Source organism: Lathamus discolor, chromosome 20 (assembly GCF_037157495.1).
Source record: "Lathamus discolor isolate bLatDis1 chromosome 20, bLatDis1.hap1, whole genome shotgun sequence".
In the NCBI taxonomy this organism is placed as follows: Eukaryota; Metazoa; Chordata; class Aves; order Psittaciformes; family Psittacidae; genus Lathamus; species Lathamus discolor.
The window spans coordinates 5,543,116-5,567,912 of NC_088903.1; the positions used below are offsets into that span (position 1 = coordinate 5,543,116).

The 24,797-nt window shown below is 45.6% G+C and overlaps 1 protein-coding gene and 1 long non-coding RNA gene across 5 annotated transcripts; one reads left to right on the plus strand and one right to left on the minus strand.

Moving 5' to 3' along the window:
- Window positions 1-64: 64 nt before the first annotated feature.
- On the minus strand, window positions 65-24,006 carry SPOP (speckle type BTB/POZ protein). 4 transcript variants are annotated; one of them, XM_065699000.1, is made up of 10 exons: window positions 23,811-24,006; window positions 13,542-13,684; window positions 12,965-13,086; window positions 11,175-11,326; window positions 10,947-11,074; window positions 6,760-6,937; window positions 6,254-6,309; window positions 5,713-5,835; window positions 2,083-2,225; window positions 65-1,349 (listed from the first exon to the last, which is right to left on the minus strand). In XM_065699000.1, exons 2-10 carry the CDS (start codon window positions 13,617-13,619, stop codon window positions 1,205-1,207), a joined length of 1,125 nt encoding a protein of 374 aa, XP_065555072.1. In that variant the 5' UTR covers window positions 13,620-13,684; window positions 23,811-24,006; the 3' UTR covers window positions 65-1,204. The 4 variants fall into 4 exon arrangements, with proteins under 4 accessions (XP_065555072.1, XP_065555073.1, XP_065555076.1 ...); XM_065699001.1 differs by lacking the exon at window positions 23,811-24,006 and adding an exon at window positions 23,576-23,668; XM_065699004.1 differs by lacking the exon at window positions 23,811-24,006 and adding an exon at window positions 23,332-23,355.
- Window positions 21,850-22,935, plus strand: LOC136024148 (uncharacterized). The gene is made up of 3 exons (XR_010616760.1): window positions 21,850-21,992; window positions 22,101-22,206; window positions 22,825-22,935. It is a non-coding gene; the product is annotated as an uncharacterized LOC136024148 (long non-coding RNA).
- Window positions 24,007-24,797: the final 791 nt, after the last annotated feature.

Here is a 24,797-nt window from a genome sequence, read left to right on the forward strand (position 1 = left end):
TTCGAGTGGGCAGTTTTAGAAGCGAGCCACCCCCAGCAATGAAGAGACCACAGGTACCACACAGTACAAAATAGTCATTATTTATATTTTCCAAAAGAAAAAAAAATAAAACAAAAAAAGTTACCAGCTATTTTGAAAGTTCTTCCCTGTAAGAAGAGTGACTAATAGAAAGGAACAGGACTGGCTCCGATACAGTCAGCAAGTCAGGTACAAACAGTTGTTAAGAATCATGTAGCAACTCAGGACAGGGACTCTTGACGCAGCGTTCATCAACAATAAAATTCGTCTTTTTTTTTTTTCTCCTTTTTTCTCCTTTTTTGTAGAAAAAAAAAAAGGTGGAGGGGAGGGGGGAAATAAAGCAGGGAAAAATGCCAAAAACATTTCCCACAATATCTAAAACCAGGAACCGTTGTTCTCGTCAGACAGCACGCTCCGCAGCCAGGAGTTTCTAGAGTCCTTTCCAACCAAGCCTTGCTCAAAGGCTGCCTTCAGGCTCTCACCCCTCCAGAACACACAGCCCTTCACTGTCCCCTTGCACTTCAACCTGTCATTTTATAAAGGGAGGGGGGGGTTCTTGGGTTTTGTTTTTGCAGTTAACATACAAGTGCTACTAACAGAGAAACTGATCTTCTTGGTGCTGAATGGCAATAAGGAGTTACACAAATGTCCCGGTTTTAGCTCAGCTGGAAGGACTTAAATTCTCTTTTGTTTTGATATAAATACTACTGGAGCTCCCATCAGGTCTTTCCTTTCCAGAACCCCCCTGGGAATTCTTTTTAACCCTCCAATGCTCTCCAAAGCTAAAATGTCCTCTTGCTCCAGGCATCTGACGATTTGTTCTGTGCTGCCAGACGCAGAGACGTTGTTTTGCCCAGGACCTCTGCTGGGTTATTCCGACTTGGGTTGGTGCCTAAACCGAACCCTGGACTTAATTGACTCAGCCAAGTCGAAGGGAACACACAGACGATGCAGCGACAGGGATTCGTTAGGTTGAACAGCCCCAGAGCCCCAGGCCCACCCTCCCCCCTCTCCCCAAGTTACTTGGTGCTGTTTTAAAAAGTCTGGGTGTCACGAAGCAGTCTCTTCCCCCCAACAACAGAGTAAAAGCTCCACAGATTTCGCTGTCTACCTGGTGGTCAAGGTTACAGCAGCAACGGATGATGCTGCTTCCAGAAAAACATGGGGTGGTGTGACAAAGATGACTTTAGGATTGCTTCAGTCGCTTACGTGGGGGTCCCAGAAAGGGACACTGTGCAGAGGCCAGAGAGCGATATGCCTCAGCCACCAAATGGGGATGTGACACTACCATAGACTTCCAGCCTGAGGTCTCCATGACGTCAGAAGCATGACTAGGAAGAAGAGAGAAGAAACCCAAGTTAGCAACTGGGGATAAGAAGGATTCACTAAATAGATCCTTTCCACCTGCCTGAGAAACCTCCCATTTTTAGGGCACTGGTTTAGAGTCACTCTGTGTGTATGTTAGATAGCTTTTGTGGAAGACTGTAAGCTTTGGCTCTGCTGGCACAGCTCTGTGCTGGAAAGGCCTTCAGCTGAAGGATGAAAAGCTCAAACATACGTGATCCCAGGTGGAGGACAGCAGGAACACAATGCTCATCCACCCCAACAACTCAGCTCAGGAGTATTTTAAAGCACTGAGAAAAGCTGCATGAACTGACAAATGAGATTAAAAACGTTCCCAGACATCAAAGTAGTTGGTAGCTATTTTACACCTACTGAAAAGGGTCTTTCTATTATGAGTTGCAAGTAGTTCCTCAACATCAGGAACTACCTGATATTCTACTACCTAAAACTGCTTGTGATCTTATGAAGAGATCCATAATAGCTCACAGAAACAGTCCTGCTGCACACTCTGAACAGTCCCAGCAGGACAAGACTAATTTGCCTTTAGGGCAATGCCACTTCTGAGATGCCAGATAAATGCAGGACCACAATGGGGAACTATCAAAGAGAAATAATGGAGGAGAATCTCCCCTGCATGTGACAGTCCCCAGGTTGTGACCCCTATTGCTAATAAACACTTTCCTCTAGATTTATTGCATCCTGGACCACAAGTAAACTCACTAGTTAATGAAGTCCACAGCTTGAGTTTTCAGTTGATCAGCACTATGTAGGTCAGCTAGAATGAGGATCTCAGCTGCGTTTTCCACAGACAGGTTACTGCACAGGGCGTCCTCGCACATCACCTTCAGACGTTCTAGAGCATACTGCAAAATACAAGCCAAGGTAGAGTTACAAAGGAGAACACTCTTAATCAGGCCTGATGTGAAGCTTTACTCGTGCTCCTTCACCCTCCAGTTCCAAACTACTCTATTATGCTGAGCAGAGCAAAGTGCTTTGCTATATAAACCTGAACCATACTCAAAGAAATAGTGACAGCAAAAAAAAAAAAGAGATAAACAGCAGAATCATGATGTGCCCACCCTGAGGAAAGCAATGGAGAGGAAACATACCCACCATAACTCAGCCCGGCCTCCTTGTGTTACACACTTAGTGGTGCTGTGTTCATGCTTTGAAATGAGAGTTTCAGGTCACCTGTAATACTTACTATCTCAGTTACTACAAGGCACAGAACGCTAAAGGCAAATCTTTACTCCCTACTACTGCATGACAGTGCTAATGGGAAGACCTATCTGACAGTCAATACTCCATAGATGTTCCAGGGATGTTTAGGCAGTTTTCACTCAATTTCTTTGCCATTAATGACCTGCACATTAAGATCAGCCTTGCTCAAGCACATGCTACTAGTTTAATACTACAGTGTTAAACAAACGCCCCTGATTTCTTGTAGCTGTCCAGCTGGAAGCAAAACATCACAGCCTGTCTGTAATGCCTTGGCAAAAGCTCTGTTCTCACTTCACATTCCCTATCTAAGAGTTTTTACCCTCCAATTGTGCACTTGCCTCGAGATTTTTCAGATCCACAGGGTTGGGCCATGTCAGTGCTTTGGGAAATGCAAAGGATATGCTCAGAAGAAGAGTGCTGCCTAATAAATTCCACACTCTACTCGCTGCAGCACTTCAGTCACGATTAGAACATGCCAAGGGTTTCAAAAGTGACGCAGTGGTCTTGGGCAGCCTTCCAAAAGGGCAGCACTTAGAAAGCTGCTAAGCCACTTGTTGTCAAGAACTCAAACCCCAGCCCCAAACCTCAGTCTTGTGGAATATCATAGCTGGGAACTGCATGATACTTGTGACACTCTTGGCATGTGTGAGCTGATTCTGGGGTTTGCAGCTCTCTGGATGAAAGAAATGAGTATTTCCGAGTAATTCTGAATAGTCTGGATCCCATGATTACATTTCACAGGCACTAGAGAGTAGTCAATTCTAATGCAGTTCTTAGATGAGTTATGACATTAGCACTACAGAAATTGTCCTACAGATTAAGCACAGTTAAAACTTCGGGTTATGATTTCAAATTGAGTGACATTTCTATATCATAATCTTTCAGATTTATTTATGTGACAGAACTGCATTTGAAAGCATCCTTCATAGCGTTTATGAGGCTGCTCTGGACAACTCTGGGGTGACATTCTTCAGGATGCGAGGCCACATTTGGAAGAGATCCTGGATTTGTAAGGACTGCTCTGTCAATCTGACCAGAGAGCAGGCACCAAGCTCATTTGCCTGATGCTGGGAGCACTGCCCTCTGATGAGGGCTATTACTAGACACTGATTTTATATTCTGATTGAGATTTTCATCCCATCTGGATTAAATTTAGATGCCTAAATTTAGATGACAGAAACAGTTTTTCCACTTAGGACTCCATGATAACAAGTGCTTCAACTGAGGCATGGCACTCATAACCAGGACAGTTTTATCCCCCCCTGAATATCCCAGAAGGCAAATCAAATTTCCTTGCTTCATCTGTTTCAATAACTAAACCAGTTTCAATGAGGGGCAAGCCATGAGTTTCTATTATTGTCTGTCAGTAGCTCAAACCAGCAGCAAACAAAGGTAAAAGCATTCCTTTTGTCAACTGAATATTCTCCTCCACGCATATACAACTTTTATGTCGATTTTCACTACAAATAGCTCAGCTTCTAATTACACAGTTGGGCAGAAGTTGCCATTCTGGTCTCTCAGGTACCCAAACTCCCTCCTTTCTTAATTACACTTTAAAAGAACACCCTACCTAATAGTGTGCTTACCCAAGAGGCTGAAATAGTATCTCCTGGGCTGAGGAGATGTGCCTTGTCTTGGGTTTGGTCTAATTACATCTTTTCCCAAAGAGACAGGAGGAACTCAGAAGAAGCTGTTTCAGTCTCTTGAGCAAGTAAGAGATGGTTTATGTGCTTTCGTCAAAGAGGGCTTATTTCTGCTTTTAAAAGACACCCAATGAGTTTAAAAGGGGAAAAAAACAACACCCTACATTAAAAGCCAAGGAACTGAAAGTTAAAAGCCTACTCTGTCCTTAACGTACTGCTTCTGACTTCCACTTTTCTCAGTTAAAGATGTGAGCTCTCAACCAATACTCTTTAAATATTGACTAAAATATGTGGCAATGATTATAATCAAGCAGAGAATCTCCTTGCACTATTTCCCAGTTTTAATCTAGTTGCAGTAGCTTAATCATGGCATATGGAGCATTTCACCTCTCAAATCAGCATTGTTGATGAAGCCCAGGTCCGCAGTGACAGGGAATTTGATGGCCATGTGGTGGTTGCGTGGAACAAGGTTACATGCATCCACATCTTAGAATCCACCACCCTAACTGGCACCCACAAGAGAATCCAAGGACTGAAGAAGCATGGAGACTGAACTACGGTCTCACCCCTAGAGGTGGTCCCTCCAGGTCAGAGTTGAGGCACATTGGCAGGGCAGTGTGGAGAATCTTGCACTGCTGCTACCCGTGCTGAACCTGTTCCATGGATAAAGTCAGGACTTTAGTCTCCAGTGCTGTCAAACTGGCATCTTTCACCAGCACTAAGTTCACTTTTAAGAGAAAAAAAAAAAGAAAAAGGAAATACAGTTTTGGTTATATATTAGGAATTTCCAGTGGTTAAGACAGCTCACTGGCCAGCTGAGCGCTCTTCTGTCCTTGGGGCTGCAAAGGGAAGGAGGCAGCAGCTGCCTGGCTGGCAAGGCCACAGCACTGCTACATGGGGACTACCAGCAGCCTTCCAGTCAGACCATCCCCAACACCTCCCTGGCAAGGACCCTGCAAGACCACAGCTGGGTTAGGCAGCAGAGTTTCCTCCAGTGCACCCCTTCTCGCCATTAACAGCAGGGACTGCCACTGCAAGAAGAAAACAAACACCACCTTCCCACTCTTGGCTATCCATCGCTTTAGAGCATGTCTTGAAGGTGCAGCTACCACGCAGAGCAGAAGGAGAAGCATGCCCTGTTTACCAAAACAGAACACTACGTTGGAGATTTGGTAAAAATCACCCTAAAAAGGTACCACCAGGCTCACAGTGTCATTTTCTTCTCCTCCCCAGCTTTTATGCTAGATCATGCTGAATACAGACACATCTGAAATGTCAAGAAAATGCTTAAAAATGAGCAACAGAGACAGAAATTCCTGATTGTTATATGTTAAGATATGTATCTATACAGCTATAAGTATCGTATATATATATCCTATCTTATACTACATCCAGGTTCACCTATAAGCAACAACCAAGGAGCACTCTGTAAAGCAAGGCACGTGTCATTCCTGGTACTCTGAACACCCCTAAGTTCCAACCATACCTTGTCAGCAGCTGCCAGCAAGTCATCAGCCATTTTGTCCAGATTTGGTGCCTTCCCCGTGTAAATAAAGCACATCATTTCCTTAAAAACTTCAGGCTCCACATCATTGATTTCAACGCGATTCTGTAGCAGGAAAAGGAAGCTTATTAAGATCCTGACAAGAAGCAAAAGGTTTCCTTCCACCCAAGCTCTTTCAGCATTCAGAAATGCCCAACAATTTAGAATGTGTACTAATTGAAAGAGAAGGAGATCACGTGGATGGAGTAAGAAAAACTCTTTAAGTTGTATTTCACATTCTCTCCTTCTCCCTATCCCACCCCAGACTCTTTCCCCGTGAGTTACAAAGGCAACAACCACCTCCTGATCTCTTTCTTCCTCCCTTGAGGACAGCTGAAGCAGAGACCTGCATCTAATGTGAGAAAACCAGTTAAAAGGTGACAACAGTCACAAACCCTACCTAAGTCAGATGTGACCAGCAATGCTAACAGCTGACTACAGAGCTATTCACCTAGGCAAAGAAGTTCTCCTTCCGTCAACTCACCTTTTTACTCTCTTCCATCTCATGTTCAAACATGGCGCTGAAGACCGGGGAACGTGCTAGAGGTGAGGAACAGAAACCCCAGTTAGATACAGGTGGTACAGAAGTTCAGGGTTTGACATCCAGTAATGTGGCTGATGTAGCTTCAAACTGGGTATGGAAGTCCTTTCAACAAAGGCTGAAGGGTACATGGGTGGTAAGGAACATATCTGGAGTTTCCTCTGGAAACGTGCTAACTGCTCCTTACAAATGCTTTAGGAATACATTACAGTACGCTACAGCACCAACAGAATCCTCTTCCTGTTCTCCCCATAGAAGGGGACAGGCAAATAAAAACGGAGTGCATATTTCTTCTCCACCTGTAGCAGTTCACAACTGTCTTTTACTACAGCTCTGCAGTTAAAAGAGCTGCAGAAGCCTCCTTAAAAGGTGAAGCAACTCAGAAACAACCATTTGCCATCAGGTCGTTGTCTCCTAGTCCACAAAGACCCATTCAGTTCAATACCAACCTGCCAGTATGGCTTTGTGAGCCTGGAACTCCTGGCCTGCCACGCACAGGCAGCAGTCAGTGAAGCGCGAGTTCTCCCAGAGTCCTCCCAGCTCGTCTGCCAAGCGGCACTCGGGCACCTTCACCATGTTCATGGTGTTCTGGCCGGAGATGTTGACAGAGTCCTGCACCACGCTCACCTGGAGGGGAAAGGAGATCAAACAACCCCAAACCTCAAACACACGCTGTAACAACTATTCTCCCTACAGGAAGCTTTTGTTTCCAGGGCAGGTGAAAACTGCCAGCACGTCTATGCAATTTCATCCTTACTTTATTAGATGGTATCCCATGGAAGTGAAACCTTATTTTTTCTGCCTTTACAGACGTGACACCTGACCTAGTTTTTTCCTTCCATCAACACTCTTAAACCCTCCCCAATCAATAATGCAATACAGACAGCAGGACAAATGAAAATGAAGCATACACGGAGCTTCTATAACCAAGCACTGCATCCACACATGTATGCAGGGCAGTGTCTGACCCCTCTTACTGCTTCTGGCTCTAAATTCCTTCCATCACATTATCAAATACACTTTAGAAGAAACAGTAAGCTAAAGAAAAGCAGTTTTGTGTCAAGTAATCTGGAAGTTTGGGGAAGGCAGATTCCTTATTGCCTGCTCTAAAGCACACAGGGTTAGGCAGGGACCATCCGTGCTGGCTGATGAGGAACCTTCACAAAGGGAAGCGTTAAAAGCCAGTTCAGCACTAAACCATTATGGTTAAACACAGGGTAAATCATAACTTACAGCAGACTCCAGTTAGGAGAGATCAGAGTGACTGACACTACCCTGCTCTAACAAAGAGGAAAGGAAGAAGGTGACTGACAGGGAAGCTATGTGAGACTCTTCCCTGGATTTGCTGTTAAGTCCAAGTTAAATTTCACTTCTATTAATAACCAATGGCCAAAGAAGAACAAGGGTCAGCAAAGGAAGCTTCACAGTTATGTAAAAGAGGAAATGATGAAGTGAGATAACAGAAGTATTTCTGGAGGAAAGAAGCCTGCTGACAGCACAGACCCCAACTCCTGACAAACCTCCAGTGGGCTTCTGAGGGCAGGCACAGTTAAAAACCCAAACCCAAACACGTATCAGATGCTGTTTGCCAAAGGACGCTAATGGTCAGCCACAGCTGAATCACAGAATCCCAGTCGGGTTTCGGTTGGAAGGGACCTTAAAGATCACCCAGCTCCAACCCCCTGCCAAATACAAGGAAACTAATATTCTTCTTCATGGATTTGGCATGGATTTGGCATGGATTTGGCATGGATTCTGGTCCTCCCCTGTGCCATCCAGACCAGCAACATGGCCTTGATGGCTGAAAACTGATCAGATTCATTCAAAGGAATTCCAAGCTGTAGATCCCTTGCTAGAATCCAGTACTGACTACAGACCAGCCAAAACCCCACTTGCTACCTGTGTCTCAAATCAACAAATAAACCTCTCCATAGATGACAGAAAGTCAATTACTCGCATGAAAATCTATTACATGGCCTCTTACATAAGGAGCTGAGAGATTCCAAGTGGTGATCAGCCTTAGGGGTAAAAACAGGGAAGGTTTTGCTCAAGGTGTTTTCAACATCTCAGCAAGGGCAGCAATGCTACTGAGCTCAGAAGAGAGCTATTACTGGCAGTTTGGGAACACCATTCTTTGTGGAGCTTTACCAGGATATCTGCCTATGATGTTAGAAGAGAATTGAAAGAGCAAAGAGTGATGCAGTTGGGATATGAACAGCCAACCCCACCTGCATATCAGCAGTTGAGAAATCCCCCAGCTGCCAACTAAGTGAGGTCAGATGTGAAACACTTGACAAGACACATCATTCTCTGCCCTAATGGCATCTGCAGCAAGACGTCATCTGTGCTCAGCACCAGACATGAGCAGAGAGGAAAAGAACTTTTTCCTTTAATAATGCAATGAGAAGGTGCAGCAGAAACAACCTTCTGGTCTCCAGAACACTCCCGACACATCCCCACCTAACAAACATCAAGTATTAACTCCTTGGAGAGTTTCTACATGCAAAACACGCTTGCTGAAAGTACAGATGTGAGGAGCATCACTTGGCACCTGTGGCCAGCAGGGAAGCATTAGGAGAGCATATGGCACATTGGTTTACATGCAAGGAGACTTGTAGGCTCAGGAAGGAGAAGTAAAAAATAGAAAGAAAGAGTGGGGGGAATAAAACCCCAAAAGGAAGCTGGTGAAAGCTGTTGCCAAACTGTTTCCAGACAGCAAAACCTTCCCTCTGATATCACTAAACTTCAGATTTCTTACATGCTCGAGTGGAGAACGAACTGAAAGAGAAAACAGAAGGCGTCAAGGCCAAGTGAAGGCAGCAGCAAGTTCTCTCTTCATCCAGAACAAACAAAATCACCGAGCTGAAGCTTTTCAAAAGAGTAGTTCAGTAAAGAGTGAAGTGACTTGAATTAGTACCAGTTGCCAAGACTACTGGTGGAGCTCAGGTTTAGCTGCACTGAACCTTGCAAATTCCCTTCTCAGACATTCATTTTGGAGTTTCACTCCACAATCGGGAGTTTTCTGGTTCTTTCATCATGGAGGAAAGAGCATTTGTCAGACCTACAGAGGTGGGAGCCAAGACACTGTCCTCCTCCCATATTCATAGAATCATAGAAAAGTTTGGGTTAGAAAGGACCTTAAAGCTCATCCATTTCCAACCCCTGCAAGGACACCTTCCACTAGAGCAGCTTGCTCCAAGCCCCTGTGTCCAGCCTGGCCTTGAACACTGCCAGGAATGGGACAGCCACAGCTTCTCTGGGCACCCTGTGCCAGCGCCTCAGCTCCCTCACAGGGAAGAGCTTCTGCCTTAGATCTAACCTGAACTTCCCCTGTTTCAGTTTGAACCCATCACCCCTTGTTCTATCGCTACAGTCCCTGAGGATGAGTTCCTCTCCAGCATCCTTGTAGCCCCCTTCAGACACTGGAAGCTGCCCTGAGGTCTCCACACAGCTTCTCTTCTCCAGGCTGAACAGCCCCAGCGTTCTCAGCCTGGCTCCATACAGGAGCTGCTCCAGCCCCTAAGCATCCTCGTGGCTTCCTCCGGACTTGCTCCAACAGCTCCCATGTCCTTCTTACGTTGAGGACACCAGAACTGCACACAGTGCTGTAAGTGGGGTCTCACGAGAGCAGAGGAAAGGGGCAGGATCGAGTGTTAAAAGAAGGGCTCTCTCCATGACAGTAACTGTTTTTGCTACTGATCCTCTAGAACTTAAATACGTGAATGCCTATGGTGGCCAAGCAAAAGTGAAAATAAAACCCAAACAACAAACCCAAGGTAGAAAAACCTCCAAATAACCCCAACTGTTGAACAGCTCTGAAGCATTTCCTTCACTCCTGGCAGAATACACAGCAAAAGAAAAGACTCCCATAAAAAACAACACTGCAAGAGATCCAAAGAGAGAACAACACGTTCTACCTGTCTTCTGGCAAAAATCACAGCTACAGGAGGTATTCTGCAGTTAAAAAGACAATAGAAGTGAAGGCAGCAGCAGAAGCTCTGAAGACCCTGGAGAGTTTCAATTTGCTCATTTAAAACTTCAAACATCTAGCTGCAGAAATAACTGCATCTTTGTCTGAAATTAGTACTATTGAAATCATCATTCTGTAAGCAGTTGAGAGAAAAATACAGACACAATGAAGAGAAAGTAGTGGTTCCTATAAAATTCCTTTTTCTTCTGTTTTTCTTGTTGTTGGCTCTATAGGCACACTGAGGGGAAGAATTTCTTTATTCAGCAGGCAAGTAATAGGCAGGCCAGTTGCCATCACAGAGCTAGTGCTGGTTATTATCCCAAGTGAGTTTCAACTTAAACAGTAGAAACAGATGGATGACAACACTAAACCACAAGTGAAATGATAATCAAACACGCTTCATTCCTATCATCATCCCAGGTAAAAGACAAATCTAAAGTAACACACAAATGCATGGGAGTGAATCGCCATGAATCAGACCCAGAAGCAGCCACCGGAAGCACACACACTGCCACACACATACCCAAATAAAACCTAAGTGCCATAAAACCAGGCAGGATTTCTCCTGACACCTCTGACTCTGTAAAAGCAAGGATGAAAAGAACAGGTCACATCTACCTCCAGCTAATGGAAGTGCTGCTCTTTCAGTGGCACAGGAAGACTTACCTCACAGAAGAGAGTGAGTTTGTCATCTGGAAGAAGTCCATTGGCCTCATCCAAAAGAAAGTCTCTTCTAATGAATTTCTTGAATCCCCAGTCCTTGCCTTGTACAAATCGATATGCTCGCTGGCTCTCTGAAAGAGAGATGGTGCTTCAGACACCAGCTGAGCCTCGCCTCATCAAACAGCTAACACCAACCTGACCCCAGCAGACAAGACATGAGTTTTTACCCACCCATTGCTTTTGTCTCTTCTCCTTTAGCATTCAGGATGGAGAATTTGAACTTGGCTCGAACTTCACTTTTTGGACAGCTCACCAGCAGCAGATAGAGGGATAGATAATCTTTACTTTCTTCATCCAAGCCTTTGGGGTTCACACGTAAACACCTGTAAAAGCAGGGATCTGAGTCAGATGCCAGGGCCAGGTCCGGCAGGTCATTCCCAGCCATCAAAGAAAGGGCACTGTAGAGTTTTCACCATCAAATGCACAGCAAATCAGTTCTGTTTAACACCCACACTGAGATAATAGATGGGTAAATAGAATGGAACTGCATGTTGCACTCAGACTCATGCTACATCTCCAAGACAGACAATAATATATAGGCAGGAACTATAAGCAAAGCAACGAAACACAGAGGGAAAAGAGGAAGGTGTTTAAATGGTTTAAATTACTGAAAAGAGCCCTGGATGTCAATTTTCATAAAAGGAAAGTGAAAGAAATGGTCGAATGGAGGCAACGGATTTGAGGAAGCGCAACAAATCCAGGGAAATGCTTGGTAAAAATTCCACAGGAAGCAATTGAAAGGAGAAATGGGGTTCTGGAAGGCTGGTGGTTTCTCAAACATCATAATACTAGGGCAAGAAAGAGGAAACTACTCCTGTGTGAAGAAAATACAGTAAGTGCAGGAAGAAGCTTAACTCATAAGCACTTCCATGACCTGAAACTTGCCACAGAATCTTACCAAAAGCAAGATCTAGGCCAAATGACTAACAGCTCAAAGACATAATGACAAAAAAGCAGAAAGATCTAGACATTGACTGAGCTCTGCCCTGCAAAGGTTGTAAAGGTAAAGTAATGTAATAGCAAAGAGCAGCCCAAAGAAAGCACAGGGCTGCCACCCAAAGGAAGGGAACACAAACTGTATCACAGACACACTATTATTTTAGTGTCTGATTTGCTGCAATCTGTCCTAAGGAGGTTTAAAGATAAATGTTAACACACTTAATATCAGCAAGGGATAAAATAAGGTTAGGGTTAGAGTTAGGGGTTAGGGTGAGGGTTCTCCCAGGTCAGCCATGACCCACAGTAGATGCACATTCTGAAAAAAGTCTACTCTGAGTTACTGGGAATTATTGAAGGAGAAGTCAAGGAATGTAAGTTTTAAAGGAAAGGGAAAGGGCAAAAAGAATGTCAGCTTTAAGAAGCAGAAACTCCAGGGCAGAAGGAGTTACAGAACATTGTTACTTCCATCACCTCTATGTTAAGTCTCCAAATCCCCAAGAAGCTGCCATGAAGAGGAAGGTTATACAGTAGCAACAGTCGTCTATTGCAGGATTTGGAGTGCAGGCAAAAATTACCTTTTTAACAACATGGGGTATTAGGGACCGAAAGCGGGAGGCTGAAACAGAGCTTGAACACACTGGCTGTGGACTCGCATTGCCTCGTAAAGCTCAGTCCAAGAAAACCCCCAGATTAAGACATTACTAATCCTCCATAGCACCTCTCAGCTTCAAGGCAGGATGTGATCTCCCTTCCAGCTATGGGTTTCCATTAGTGTTGATGGTTTCCATTAGCAAACACTGCAAATAGCAGTTGTTTTGTGTGCCCAAACACAATGCTGAAGCAACAGCAGCTTCTCTGTGCACACGCTGTACAGTCAAGGAAGAGCCCATCTGTGCACTACAAATATTTTCTTCTGTGTTTATAGATATATTTTATAGATTTTTCTCTGTTCTAGAACCCCAAACACACACTTCTTTCACACAGTTGTACAAGGGGGTGAACCTCTCTGCTCTATTCCTTACCATTTGAGTTTATCATTGGCTCCGGATGAAAAGGTTGAGCTTTTGATGACCTCACCCATTTCTTCTCGGCAGAAGCTAAAGTTGTTTATGGTCCACATGTAGGAAAACTTCACTACCTTGATCTGAAAACAGAGGAGAAGAGGTGGTTTAGGGTCATGCTTATTCACCCCATCTATCTTAAGGGCAAAAAACATAAAACCTGCAAGTTTTACTGAGTCATTTACATGACAAATAACCCCCAAGCACAAGCCACAGAGGCAGCTGGACCACTCCAACCTCTCCGAATGCCTCCTCCAAAGTTCTCCTTGCCAAGTGCAGAGGGTAACAGTCTGTTGCCTTGGAGAATCATGGAATCATAGAATAACCTCGGTTGGAAGGGACCTTCAAAGCTTACCTAGTCCAATCCCCCTGCAATGAGCATCTTCAGCTAGACCAGGCTGCACCAAGCCCCATTCAAGCTGGCCTTGAACACTGCCAGGCTCTGAACTCCAGACTCGAAACTTGTTTTGATTCACTTCTTAACCACAAGGTTCTAACCGTGTTGTGTCAAGAGCATCTCAGCAGAGTGGGGACTTACCTGAGTGTAGCACCAGCTTTCTGCTACAGGTCCACTCGACATTTCTGCCGGAGGGGGAGGACTCGGCACTCTTGACATCGCCAGTTTGAAGATTCAACAGGATTTCACCACTCAGCAGAAGAAATTCAGAACTGAGCTTCACCCTGTCCATCCCAGCAAGAGGGAAAAGGAAAACCATTAAGAATAAAGAAAAGCCCAGACCAACCTTCAGGAGTGCTGGTAAATCCCATGGGACACACATTAAAGCCATCATCCTGCTTCCTCCATCCCCCCTTCAAAATGTGTTGTTACATTTAAACATTTCGAAGCGTTGCCATATGTTTTCTGGAAAGGGGATATACCACCTCCACTCATTCCTTCAATGTGCAGCTCCTTACAGGAATAAGCCCAGCACATCATCTTGCTTTAAGGAGTCCAAGACTCCCACTTGACTCGGAATTTACTCCTTTACTCTGAGGCCACAATTCCGATTCTCTACTTACCCCCTGTTTTCATTCTGAGAGACTCAGACTATCAGAGATCAGATCTGACAACTGAAGTTCTTAATCTGAAAGAGCCACAGGTAGCAACATGCAACCCAAGCTCAATAGCAAAACGAAGCCCTAGGTTCAGTGACTCCACATCAACAGAATGATTTCTTATAGCTTAAATCTTCTCCTGAAACCTGCCTGCTAGGGAATGTGTTGGGAATTATTTCTCTACTTCTGGATACAGACCAGACCTCTCCCAAGCAAGGCTCACACCAGTCTATGACTGCGTTTGAGTTCTGTGCACCCTCCCAAAGCACCTGGCAATACCAGCACACACGCATTAGCTAACTGTACAAACCAGAAGTGGGCGTTTATTAGGTTTCATTTCCTTTGAAAGAGCACAAGTGAGCTCATGTCAATACTGAAGAAGAGATACTGGCTATCAGGAGCTAAGAAAGAAGTGGAGCACCCTGCAGAGATGCAAGTTAACTCCATGGAAATGTATTTCCTGGAGCAAAGCTCAGGGGCAAACACTGATTTGGGTAACATGTGACCTGCAGAGGCCCAGCACTGATGGTAACTGAGAGCTTTCTCATCAAACTGCTTCCCAAACTTCTTATATTTGCAGATTGTGCTCTGCAAGTGGAATGAAAGGGATGAAAAGACAGGGCCATCAATCTGCACTTCAGGCATTTGCTGCAGGTTTTATTACCTGAAACTTAAAATTACCCCAATTCCTCCACTCTCTGTCATTCAAATTAAGCTGAACTTGGCAGACACTTTTGAATACTCAGCTAACTGCCCTTCTACTGGCAACATTCAGTTTTGTCTCCAAGACCATCACTGCTTTATTGTCTCCAGACACAGTGAAGTGTCTCCAGCGTCTTTCCGGGACAGATAAAACCTGGAATTCCAGCACAAGCAGCAAAACCCACTTCCTTCTCTCCAGGGCTGGGGGAATGCTGCCTTACTGCTGGCTTTGCCCAGGGGCAGGAGGAGCTGTAGAGACCCAAGCTTCTTTCTTCCTCTAGGGGTTCACAGCAGCACTGCTCAACTCCCCCCAGGCTGTCCCATTGTTCTGTTCACAGCTATTTTTAATCTATATTGTTCCAGTGATGTTTTACAGCACAGGCACAAACACGTGGGATACACGCTCATGAGAGAACAAGTAGCCAGGGAGAGGATGAAGTTTCCTAAGCTCACTCCTCACTGACATCAACCTGAGCAACAAGGTGCTAAGCCTAAAGGGCTTGACCGGAAGAAAGAACTATGAATAAAGTGAAATCAGGCTTTGTTTGTTGCTACAATTGTAGTTCGTTTCAGTCATTTCAAATTTTAATAATACTTCATCTCAATCTCCCCTCTGGCAGGTTCAAGCCACTCCCCCTGGCCTGTCCCTACAGGCCCTTGCCCAAAGCCCCTCTCCAGGTTCCCTGCAGCCCCTTTAGGCACTGGAGCTGCTCTCAGGTCTCCCCTTCAGGACCCTTCTCTTCTCCAGGCTGACCCAGCCCAGCTCTCTCAGTCTGGCTCCAGAGCAGAGCTGCTCCAGCCCTCGCAGCAGCTCCGTGGCCTCCTCTGGCCTCCCTCCAGCAGCTCTGCATCCCTCTTGTGCTGCTCCCCAGAGCTGGACACAGATAATTAAACCTCAAGCCACAACCACCTAGTTGGTCTTCTTCCCAACATGGGTGTTGGGCACAGTCCGCCACTTCAAGACACCACAAAGCTCTGCTGAGGCCTGTGTGGAGAATCGGTACCCAAGCAGCATCCTCCCAGTGCCTGTGAGGTCACAAGGCTGCTCTTGCCCAGAACCAAGCCCCACATAAGGTATTTATCAGCACTAAGCCTTCTTCTAGAGGAAGAACTTCTACTTCCAAGTAAACTGAAGCAATTAAATGTCTCCACACACAGATTAGAGAAGTGGTTTAACACTTCTGTGTAATTACGCAGTTGAAAGACTCCAGTGGGGCCTTCTTGAAGACAAATTGGGAAATTCAGTGATAACACTTCCCCTTTATGGCATGAAAATGAAGGATTAATAAGGAGGCAAAGAGGAGACAACACCAACTTTGTACGTTACAATGGCACATTCATCAAGCCTGCTGGAACACCCTGAGAAGTTGAAGGGTTTCCTGGGCGGAGGGCAGAAGTTAATCCCAGATTCCTGTGTCTCGCCAGTCTCCCAAGGAGCTGCTCTCCAGAAGGCTGCTGGGGAAGGAAACACTTAATCCTGTGATGGCCGAATTGAAACTTTAACAGCTACTTTCTGTATCCAACAGGATTTTAAGTTATATCATCTTACAGATGCAAAGAAGCTCTAGAAAGCTTCTGTGGTGTAAAAGGCAGGGCGACTGTATGAGCTTGAGATACATTGGACTATATAATGTCCTCTGAGTAACTGCCACTTTTATCTCTCATATCCTTTCCTCCCAGATGGCTTGGCTAGGCAGGTGGCAATAAAAGTTATGACAGCCTGCTAATAAAATTGCTGCATGCCAGTTATGATTTTCAAATGGCCCAAAGGTTGGAGATTTGAAAGATTTTTCTGTTCTTTGGAAAAGACACTTAGTCTGGTGTGTCAGAGCTTCCTACAGATGCTTTGTGAGGCAGTTAAATACGGTTAAAAAGAGATGTTAAACGCCAGTGTACCCCCAGCTCAATATGGCAATTGACCATCAAATGCCATCACTGGTACTTTTACCGCTGTAGTAAATCATAGTGGGAATAAACAGGTAATATCCAGCAGTGTCCTTTGCAAAAGTTAGCAGTAAGGAAAAACTTGTCTCTTGCTTTGCTCAGCAAGCACAGGAACACGGGAAGTAAAAGGTCACTGAAATATATCCTTACAAGTGTGTTTTCGAACCTGCCATGTCCTGTTCCTCCTTCAAATGGAGCACTCTGTGCAGTTCTGGTGTCCTCTACATAAAAAGGACATGGAGCTGTTGGAGCCAGTCCAGAGGAGGCCACGAGGATGAGCAGGGGCTGGAGCAGCTCCAGCTGAGAACACTGGGGCTGCTCAGCCTGGATAAGAGAAGCTGTGTGGAGATCTCAGAGCAGCTTCCGGCTACAAGGATGCTGGAGAGGGGCTCTTCATCAGGGACTGGAGCAATAGGATAAGGGGTGATGGGTTCAAACTGAAACAGGGGAAGTTCAGGTTGCAGAGAAGCTGTGGCTGCCCCATCTCTGGCAGTGTTCAAGGCCAGGCTGGACACAGGGGCTTGGAGCAAGCTGCTCTAGTGGAAGGTGTCCCTGCCCGTGGCAGGGGTTGGAGCTGAAGGCCCTTAAGGCCCTTTCCAACCTTAAGGCTCTTTCCAACCTTAAGGCTCTTTCCAACCTAAACCATTCCATGATTTTCCATTCTTGGAATGCTTTTGATTTGTTTTTCCTCCTAAGCCAATTTTCCCATTATAAAACAAGGGGGAAAAAATATATTAAAAATAGGTTTGGTCACTTCCAAAAATAATAATTTGTACAAACTCTGAAGGGCTGGGACAAGAGTCAGCAGAACATCAGCGCTGTGAGGAGAACTGCACGTCTGACATAGATTGTGGAAGAAAAGGAACACCAGTTTTTAGCTGTAGCACATCCTCCTCCCCAGATATCACCAGATAAAATAGCAAAAGCTAAAACTAACCCAAGGAAAGAGAGAGGAAGCTGGTGGGAAGCAGCAGCCAAAATTCCTCTAAATAACTTTCTGCTTTTATAAACAAAACCTCCACTGAGAATTTGTGCCCTTCACTCCTTCAGTTGGATTTTTGGTCTTCTAACACTGCTTCATGCCGGTGTTTGAACACATGTAGAAACCTGCACCCCCTTAAATCACATCCAACCCTACCTAGAAATAACCCAAAGTATCTGGAATTACACCCACACCAGTAAATATAAAAAGCAATCACATTCTTAAAAGCAAACTGGATTTGTAGTTTTAGAGACACTGTTTGTGTTTTGGTCACCACATGTTTGCTTTGCCTCTTCTTTAACTCTTTCTACTTCTGTATTTAATCCTCTTGAGGTACATCCTGAGATGCTTAAAGCTTAAATCTCAGGACTCTTTCTCCTCAAAAGTTAATCTTCCTCCTAATATGATAACTCGGGTCAGAAGCATGTTCAAAGGCAAGCAAGCTCCCATTTCTTTCTCTCCAAATGCTCCTTTTTACCTCTTTGCTCTTCATCCCTGCCAATCCATTCCTGCTTGTTTCTTTCCTCTCACAAGGAAAAACGTTACCTGAACACAGTACAGAAACAATGAGCCCAAGCAGACTTCAGTCTTCAGTAAGAAACCTGAGCTTAGTTTTGAAGGGAAGGGTTTTGTTATTGCCCGTGAACTCTCTCATTTCAGATTCTCCCTCACAGGCAAACCGTAAGAAGTATTCTACAGCTCCAGCTCCTGCTTGTAGGGGAAACTGTTAACTGTCACTTGTCAAGGAGCTCAGTTGCCATTTTAGCAGATTTCTTGAGACAAGTAAACCATGTGCACTTGCATGGCATGGAAGTCTTCCAAATGGAAAGGTAACACCACGAACACTGTTCTTCCCCAAAGAACCTCCCAAGGACCTGGAACAGCAGACCGCAGAGCTGACCTCCAGAAAACCACCAAGACTATAATTCCCTCTGTTGGCCTTTATTTAGATCAACTTTCCACTAATTCAAACACCTGGTAGTCCTCCTCTCATCACATAGTCCAGGTGCCATCTTGCCTTAATATTGCTAAGAGATTATCAAGCCCAGCTTGAGCGGAAACACACTTTCTGCCATTATCCTTCTGGGAATTAGGCTTTCAAATAATCCATTTAGAGATTACATGTGGCCAGTTCTTGTTGCTTTTGTTTTCTTCTTCCCCCTTCTGTTCTTATAAAACCACTTGAACAATTCTTCCTCCTATTTTCCCCACCAATAGTAAAGCTCAGTAAGCTACTGGGCAATATTATCTAAGGAGAAATATTGATTATCTGCTAGCCAAGAGCCAACTCACAATCACAGAAGTTATAACTCTTTCTAATACCGGGACTTTTACCACACATGCAGGTTTGGTTAAGGTTGACACCAACCTAAAGCAAGGATAGCGCAGCACATTCCCAGGATATAGCTGAATATAATCTACTATAATGCCTGTCCTTGTACTCCCTGTTATTATTGTATTATATCGAATTTAAACAACAGCCATTTCACTTTCTAGAGAGCAGAGGACAATGAGGCAGAACACAACATCTGATGGGCAATCTTAAGAAGTTCTAGACTCCAGTACCTCCACTGACACACTGCTCTTCTCTTTGGGCAACAAATGAGCACAAACCCCCCACAATCTAACAGGAAATCTTAAGCAATTTGTCTCTCTCAAACGCAGGAGTCAAGTAACTGTTCTCCGAATTTCATTTAGTGCCCACAAGCGTTTCTAAGATATTCAGCAAACTGATACATGTGGTTTTCAAGCACAACTTGTTGAGGCTGCACACTGCTACACAAAAAAAGCAGCTGAAGGAAACGAAGGCACCGATATAGTGGTGCCATTTAACAGGATTTTGAAATGACAAAGGCAGCTTTATGAGGGCAGGATACCCAAGAGCCTGACTTCCATGCAGCCAAGGAGATGCTGTATCATGTCTTCACCATAAGCTAATGGAATCTTGGGGAAGGAGAAGGGAATAGGCAACATTCTGTAACAGTCCACACAGTTGTAGGCATGGTTCTAGCCATGTTAACCGACAACTTTGTAGTCAGTGTCTGTTCTAGCCTCTTATGCAGCAGTGCTTGGGAGGCAGCCAGGCAGCCTCTCTGCATTGCTATCCAGCAGCTCCAGAGGACTTGGTCTGTGTGGCTCCACCTGCACTCCAGTCTCACTGCTATGAGCACGGCTCTAAACCCAGGGCTGTCAGCTGAGCTTCTCTTTCAGACACAAAGGCAAATCCACGATTTGAAATGAAAAATTGAAATGAAAAAGGATTTCTTTTGAAGAGAAAATAACTGAGGCCTCAGTAGGTTCCAAATCCAAGCAGAAGAAATAAAACTTAATAATCTTGAGAAGTCTGCTCCTAGTACGTGAGTGCTACTTGAGAAAAGTTGCTACATACAATTATGATCTGATTTATGAATAAATTTCTGCAGTGACGAGCAAAGAATGTGGGCAGAAGAGTAACTAAAGCCACACTTCGAAATATACATGTTCTAAAGTGAAAAGACTTCTCTAGCCGATTAAGTCCTGACAGCAAACTCCTTGTCTGGCTCCAAGATCAGTTAAATTTTTCCAGACCATCTTCTCTGCCCATGCAATTTTGCTTATTATCAGCTCTTGTAGCAGCCCAAACAGAGATATTCACATGTTAGACTCATTTGGGAGATAGCTGTTTACTGGGAAAGATGAGGACTTAGGCTTAATGGAAAGGAGGAAATAAAACCAACCTGAACAACTACACATCGCTGTTTAAATCCCACAAATCATTTTGTGAACCTCTACAAAGGCCATTCCTGCATATTCATAGTTCAAAAACATGCAATTCTTTAAGTTGTGTTTGCTATCAGAAGGCAGTTTCCATTTTTAAACATCACATAGCAGATTGATGCTGCGTAGATGCCACTGGCATGTCTGGGATCACACGTGTTCCAATGGTACTGCTATGAACTCAATGTTAACTCCTAACAAAGAGAACCCTAAACTATCAGGCAGCAATTTAAGTATCCTTCTGTCCACCTACAGCCTATGAGTTTACAGAAGATGTGACATGAAATGGTTCTGAATACGGACAAAATTTAAGTGTTCAGAGTTAAATCTTCCAGCATGTTTTCAGAAGCAGTATCACTGTACTTGCGAGATGCCTTGATATTTAAAATAGTTTTAAAACAGCATAGTTAAACCCAATATTCTGACTCTTGCTGTAGGTGAGTCTCTTCAAGGTGTGCATATACATCTTTTTTTTGCCAGGCAATTATTTCTGTCATCAGAAGTTGGATCAATTTTTAAAAGCATTAACACTCCTGTGTATGATTCACAGCCCAAGCATTACATCAGCCCCCATTTAAAATGCACAACGTACATGCTGCATTGCTAGAGCAAGCCATTTTTCAAGTCCACACTCATACGACATAACCTATGGAATAAGACCTACAACACAGGCTAAGAAAAGCTGAACTGAGATCTCAATATGGAAATGGTTAACACTCCTCTAGTGCATCTGAATTCACCAGTATCCTACTGCCTTCTACTGTATCAATGGCTAAAACAGTATCTTATTCCAGTTATGAATTCAGTGTTGGAGTGTTTAACCCCTCCCATGGTCCTGACATTATAAACTCTACACATGCTTAAAGAAATCTGTGGAGCTGTAAGGTCAGGGAACACAATGGTGCAACTCCTGCCTGCAGCCAAAGAATTTACTCACACGATAAAAAGGAACTCCCAAGTCTTTTCCAGGCATTTGCTACACAATCAGTGGTTCTGCATCCTTTTAGTCCTAAAACTGTGGAGAAGAAAACCCAACCAAAACCCCCACAAATTACATTTCATGTGGGCTATGTATTTTCTTGACTTCTCAGCTATGATCGTCAGCAAAGAGGAAGAGACTTCCAGAATTACTCAACTCCTTCCTTCCAAAATGCTTCTACAGAGTTTAGTAAAGGGCCATGAGACCAAGAAAAGAAGTTCTGATACATTAATATAGCTTCTGAGAAACAACAGCTTCTCTGCTTCCTCAAGGGTATCAATACTTTGATCTCAGACTAGTTTCCTGTACCCTCATGTGATTCTAGAGCTTGGGACACATGCTTTATTTAAGAGGGCTCCCAAGAACAAAGTACAAGGCAGAATGCAGCAGCAGCTTATCAACTGAGAATCAAGCAGCAACACATTGTCGTCGTATTTCCTCTCTGTGCTGAGTAGGAAACACCAGCAGTCAGAGGCTGGAGGAATACAGCAAGATCTTACATAAGACTCCAATCGTGCAGAAAATCGAGCCAAAGCTGGGGAGGAGAGAAGGAATTTTCCCAAATTACAGTGGGTATTTCCAAGCATGGAACTATGAATGCAATCCCTAACACAGCAACAGCGCCAGAGCGTACAAAACACAGGTATCTGTCCCAGCTTTTATGCCCAATTTTGCAGAAATGATGCCCAGGAAGAAATGAAGCAGATGATTTCAAGTTCACAGTGCAATGGCAAGCCCCACGAGCTAAATGCTGAACACAAGAGTGTGCCAAGAATAAAGCTGGTAAGTCCCTCTTGTTGTAAACTGGACTGGTGTCTAGAAAAATCACGCAGGGCAACAAACTTGGGTTCACAGTGCAGACCTAATACTGGGTCTGCCTCGGTTCAGAGATTAACCCTAAACATCCCCCTACCCTGCTCGGGTTCAGTGGAAACAGAGCAGACTGGTGAGAGGAATTGTTTTGACCATTTATCACCCTTAACCAAGCCAATACTATCGCCAGTGCTGGTACCTTCTCCATGTTAAAACATCAGCTAATAGGAAGATCCATTACACAGGAAGTAGTTTTTAAGCACTCCACTGTGCTGTGTGCAGTAAGTGAGAATACTGCTCACCATGTGCCACACCAAACCCCATTGCAACACCCTCCGTGATGCATATCTGTGCGTAAATCCTCGAGTTTTTGGGGAGGAAACACGATTAGTTTTACAACAGTGGTAACCATACTCAAGTGAATCCAGGTATCAGATTTGACAGTAGTTACTACAATCTTCTGGTGGGTATTACTGTCCTCTACTGCGAGTGACAGGCTGACAGCAAAGCACTCCTGCTCTCATGTGGGCTCCATACCCATCCACCGCAAACTACCATGAGGAAAACAAGTATTGTTTTTTTCTTCAGGTCACAACAAAACAAGTGACACAAGGCAACCAAAGCACTCTTGGCATCTGGGTAGAAAACGTCACTGGAAAAGAAGCGAGCCAGTTACATGTTAACTGAACTAATTTGGGGGGGGGGGTAATAACCAGAAAGTTCTGTTGTATACAGCATAAATAAAAGTGCAATTCTTTTACACAACTCCATAGGGTTTCACATTAAAACAACCCAAACATAACCACTCAGAACTCTACAGGCAATCACAAAACTAGTATTCCCTTTCATTATGCCACGATGCTGCTCTACCACCACAGACGCAAACACGTTTAAACACTGCTGAGCTGGAGGAAAAGGACAACAAATAACGTTACATCCTGTGGTTTCCTCCTCTCTAAAACTCTGGTCACAAAAAGCCAAGTTTCACAGGCAGCCTCACAAATACCACGGGAATGATACTGTACCTTTATAATACCATCTATCCCTAACCAAGATAATGCTTTTAGCAAGTATTAGCATTCCATCAAACCGCACCAGTGGCACATCCAACTGCGAAAGGGGATTCTTTTGCCTCTCCACGCTGCAGGATGATGCACCATTTCCTTTAAACACCACCGCAGGCCTGAGGCACAGCTAAGGACTCCCAGTCCTGATCCCAGGCACCCCGAGATCCAATTAAGCCGAACCCCGAGTTCCCCCGTGCTGCCGGAAGGCGCCCCGCAGCCCTCAGCGGCACAGCCGCAACCTGTCACCCTTCCTCGGCTGGGCTGTTGCTCACCTCAGCTCTTCCGCCCCTCATTTCCTTTCTCCCTCTCGTGTCTCCACACTCAGTTCCTGCCGCCACCTCTGCCCCTGCCTAGGGGCCGCCGGGAAGCCCCGAACCAGGCCCGCTCCCAACTTTTCCCTGCCCTTTCCCCCTCCTCCTCCTCCTTCCCCTCAGGCCCTGCTCCCTCGCCCCCCCCTCAGAGGGGCCGATCCCCGCCCCAGCTCCCGCCGGTCGCCGCAGCTCCTACCTCGGGCCCAGCGGGTGTCTCCTGCGGCGGAGGCGCTGCTCGCAGGCCGAGGCGCGGGCAGGTGCGCTGGGTGGGGATGGCGGCCGCGAGCTCTCCCCCCCGCCCCGCCTCACTCCGCGGCCAACCCCGCTACGAGCACACCAGCGGCCGCGGATCACTATTTGGCAGCATGTCTTCCCCGGCCCGTTGCCCCCCACAGCACACTCAACGGCTCATTATTCCGCAGGTCCCCGCAGCAGCCTCTTGCGCATGCGCGGCGCTGACGAAGCAGCAGGACGGAGGCCGATTCCCCCCCCCACCTTCCCGCGAGCGCACGCGCGCCGCACCACCTCCCACAGCGCGCGGCTCGTGACCACTGCGCATGCTCAAGGCTAACCCCCCCCCCCCCCCCCCCCCCAACCGCCGGCTGGTGCGCGCGCCCCCTGCCGCCCGTCAGCCCCGCGTCCGCGCAGGCACCCGCGCCCGCCACTCGCTGAGCATGCGCGTTCTGCCCCGCCCACCGGTGGATCACATTCTGGCAGCGCGGCGGAGCTCTTGGGTGTCCGCTCTGCGTGAATAGCTCACTATTTGGCAGAGAACCCCTCAGGTAATATAGCTCACTATTTGGCAAAGAGCCCCTCAGATACGATAGCTCACTGTTTGGCAAAGAGCCCCTCAGGTAGTATAGCTCACTATTTGGCAAAGAGCGCCTCAGGTACGATAGCTCACTGTTTGGCAAAGAGCCCCTCAGGTAGCATAGCTCACTATTTGGCAAAGAGCGCCTCAGATACGATAGCTCACTGTTTGGCAAAGAGCCCCTCAACTGCTGTGGCTCACTATTTGGCAAAGATCTCCGTTTCCACAGCCGGCAGAGGAGCACCCGCAGCGGTGAGGCAGGAGCCCGGCTCCGTGCGCCCGTCAGGCTGCAGGGAGCGACAGGGACCGCCCTGCGCCTCCTCCTCTTGCCCGGAGGGATTCTATGGTGTCTGCTGGAGGTGCTCAGGGCCT

Coding starts and splice junctions, on each gene's coding strand:
- SPOP (XM_065699000.1), bottom strand. CDS start 13,619: ATGTCAAGAGTGCCGAGTCCTCCCCCTCCGGCAGAAATGTCGAGTGGA. Junction 13,087..13,541: donor AAAGCTGGTGCTACACTCAG/GTAAGTCCCCAC, acceptor CTCTGTTTTCAG/ATCAAGGTAGTGAAGTTTTC. Junction 2,226..5,712: donor TGCTGGCAGCTGCTGACAAG/GTATGGTTGGAA, acceptor TGTATTTTGCAG/TATGCTCTAGAACGTCTGAA.